The sequence below is a fragment of the Gossypium hirsutum genome, chromosome A07, assembly GCF_007990345.1.
Source record: "Gossypium hirsutum isolate 1008001.06 chromosome A07, Gossypium_hirsutum_v2.1, whole genome shotgun sequence".
Taxonomy (NCBI): Eukaryota; Viridiplantae; Streptophyta; class Magnoliopsida; order Malvales; family Malvaceae; genus Gossypium; species Gossypium hirsutum.
In genome coordinates, this window is record NC_053430.1 from 13,271,023 (window position 1) to 13,274,367 (window position 3,345).

At 42.5% G+C, this 3,345-nt stretch overlaps 1 protein-coding gene across 1 annotated transcript; it reads left to right on the plus strand.

Annotated features, from left to right (window-relative positions):
• Positions 1-1,597: 1,597 nt before the first annotated feature.
• On the plus strand, positions 1,598-3,238 carry LOC121232363 (uncharacterized). The gene has a single exon (XM_041118173.1). The coding sequence runs from the start codon at positions 1,598-1,600 to the stop codon at positions 3,236-3,238; it is 1,641 nt and encodes a 546-aa protein (XP_040974107.1).
• The last annotated feature ends 107 nt before the right edge of the window (positions 3,239-3,345 follow it).

The window sequence follows — 3,345 nt, forward strand, 5'->3', positions numbered from 1 at the left end:
AATTACAAATCGCCCTGTCAGAGTTGGAAATTATAAAGCAAGACTTCGAGAAGAAGAGTTCTGAGCTTGGGAAAAATATCGAACAATTGGAGGAAGAGAAGATGCATCTAAGATTAGACGTTGATGTTCAGAGGTCAGAGGCTAAGAAGTGGAAAAAAGGGAAAAGTAAGGCCGAAGAAGATCTAGACAGTTTGAAGATATATTATAAGAAGTTACGCCGTCTATGAGGACTGCGGGGTTAGTTAAAACTTCCGAACAATGGTGCCATGAAATTCGAGAGAAAAAGACCAAAGCTGACCGATGGGAAAGGAAATTTCGAGAGGCTCAGGCACGAAATGAAGATTTAGAGAAGAGTCTGTCAGAAAGCAGAAATGAACGAGGTGAATTAAGGGCTAGAGTGGCAGAACTCGAGAAGTGTCTTCATCAATACCGAAGCCGTAATACTATCATGGAGTTAAGGGCAAGCTTGAGTAAGGTGGAAGAAATGAGAGGAAAAATAGAAGAATTAGAAGCGTCACTACAAAACTGTGAGATGCAGATTCAGTTTTTCGAGGCAAGTGAGGAGCGTTGGGAGGAGCAGCTTCACCATGCGCAAGACCAAGTCAGAAACATGGATTATATTATGGGGGAAGCCATAACTCAGATTCGGGAGGTAGCCGATTACTTGCAAGCTTTAGATGTACAAGCGGACACACTGAGCGTAAAGTACAAGTTGGAGTCAGATCGCGAGAAGAAGCTGGCCTCTTTGCTTGGGAGAATTAAGGCTTTGAGCGTTAGGGTGAAGTTTTATTTGTAACTCAATTTTATGTAAAAAGTTTTATTTTCTAGTGAAGTTTTCTAAAGGGAATTAAATCAAACTTGATTCCTCCTTTGCATTCATGCATTTGCATTACATTATACCATATGCATTAAAGGTCATAAAAAGATTTTGATTAATTAAAAATCATTTCAGTAATCTGGAGACCAACGAAAACCAACCAACTACGCACCCCTACGGTACAAGGAAAAAGACCAAGTCAATGGATAAAAGTCTTGAAAAATTGGAGCAAATGCAAAAAGACATGCAGGAACAAATGCAATCTCAGATGCAAGAGCAGCTAGCCAAGATTCAACAAGAGACGAAAGAGCAAATGATGGAGTCCCAAAGAGAGATGATGAGTCAGTTGTCCCAAATGCTGATGGGAAGAATGGATAAAGGAAAGGGTCCCATGGAAAATGTTGGGGAAAATAATGAAGACCCTCAATATCCTCCTGGCTTCACTCAGACACATGTACCGATACAACCTGAGATTAATTTACAAAGACCGTCTGTTACGATTAGGCCTCAGTAGATTCAGGATGGAGCTTCGATACTGATGAATTTCCAAGCCGGCTTAGGCTCTAACCCAGTTAATAACCCGAATTGTCCGCCTATTCCCGATTTGGATGAAGTCGCGGAAGAGGAAAAGGCAAGGATAGAATCGTAAAAAGAATTGGAAGAATGGTGTAAATGGCTGGAGGAAAAATTCAGAGCTATAGAAAGTGTCGATAGTCATCACGGGATTGATGCTAAGGACCTAAGTTTGGTTCCAGACTTGGTCCTTCCCCCAAGTTTAAAATGCCTGAATTTGAAAAGTACAATGGAATGAGCTGCCCTGAAGCTCATATCACTATGTTTTGCAGGCGAATGACGGGATACATCAACAATGATCAGCTATTAATTCACTACTTTCAGGATAGTCTGGTTGGGGCGACATCTAAATGGTATAACCAATTGAGCCGTGCAAAGATTAACTCATGGAAAGACCTAGATCAAGCCTTTATGAAACAATACAATCATGTGACGGACATGACTCCTGACAGGATCACTCTCCAGAATATGGAAAAGAAACCAAATGAAAGTTTCAGACAGTATGCGCAAAGATGGAGAGAAGTTGTTGTACAAGTTCAAGCGTCGCTTTTAATAAAAGAAACAACGATGCTCTTTATCAACACTCTGAAGGCCCCTTTTATCACTCATATGTTGGGGAGTGCCACCAAAAGCTTCTCAGACATAGTGATGACAGGCAAAATGATTGAAAATGTTGTGAGGAGCGGCAAAATTGAAGTTGGGGAAAGTACCAAAAGATCGGCCCCGAGGAAAAGAGATAACGAAGTGAACAACACGAGCACATTCAGTAAGGGTCAGTCCAAGTCACTCACTGTAAATCAACCAAAGACAGTGACCACCAATCAACATGACACTGTGAGACAAGAATCCAACACGAGGGAGAACACAGAAAGGCCACAGTTCACCCCTATACCTATGACGTATAGGGAGCTGTACCAGAACCTATTCAACGCTCATGTAGCGTCCCCTTTTTACCTGAAGCCACTGCAGCCCCCGTATCCCAAATGGTATGACACAAACGCCCAATACGAATACCATGTGGGAATCACCATGCATTCGATCAAAAACTGCACTGCGTTCAAGAAGCTAGTTGAAAGAATCATTAAAATAGGGATTGTGAGGTTTGATGACCCAGCCGTACCCAATTTAGCAGGAAACCCACTCCCCAATCATACCGACCAAGGAGTAAACGAGATAAGCGAAGGTGGAAGCAAAAAGATCAAGTATGAGATTGCAAAGGTCAGGACCCCATTGAGACAGGTTTGGAAAGAGATGGTCAAGAGAGGATTAATCGTGTTGGATTCGAGAGAAGAATCTAAAAAAGAGAGGAACTACTATGAGTTTCACAACAAAGTGGGGCATGAAATTCAGGAGTGTGTGGAGTTCAGGGCCCTGGTACAGGACATGATGAATAATAGAGAAATGGAGTTTTATGAAGAAACTGAAAACCCCAGAGAGGGAGATATATGCGCGTCAGAGGGAGAATCGACGGCGCAGACAGTTAACTGCCCCGTGGTTATCATATCACGACCCAAAAATAATGAAGTAGGAGTGCAAATGCCACCGAGAGTCATAATCCAAATACCTGCAGTCTTCCCCTATAAAGACAGCAAGAGGGTCCCATGGAATTACGACTGTAACGTGACGATCCCAGGAAAAGAAAACATGGTTGACACTACAAAAGAGGACCAAGATAAGGGCTCCTATACACGTAGCGAGAGACACTACGATTCAGCAAGCGAGAGAGCAGAACCCTTAAAAAGAAAAGCCATATTGGTCGAACAGAAGAAGGAAAAAGTGGCCAAATCTGAACTCCTTGTTAATGAGCCGGTCAACGAAGAGGAGGCCAAGGAGTTTTTAAAATTCTAAAGCACAGCGAGTACAGTGTGGTGGAACAGCTACGTAAACAACTAACTCGTATCTCAGTGTTGGCCTACTCCTAAGTTTGGGAAGTCCATCACAGCACGCTGATGAAA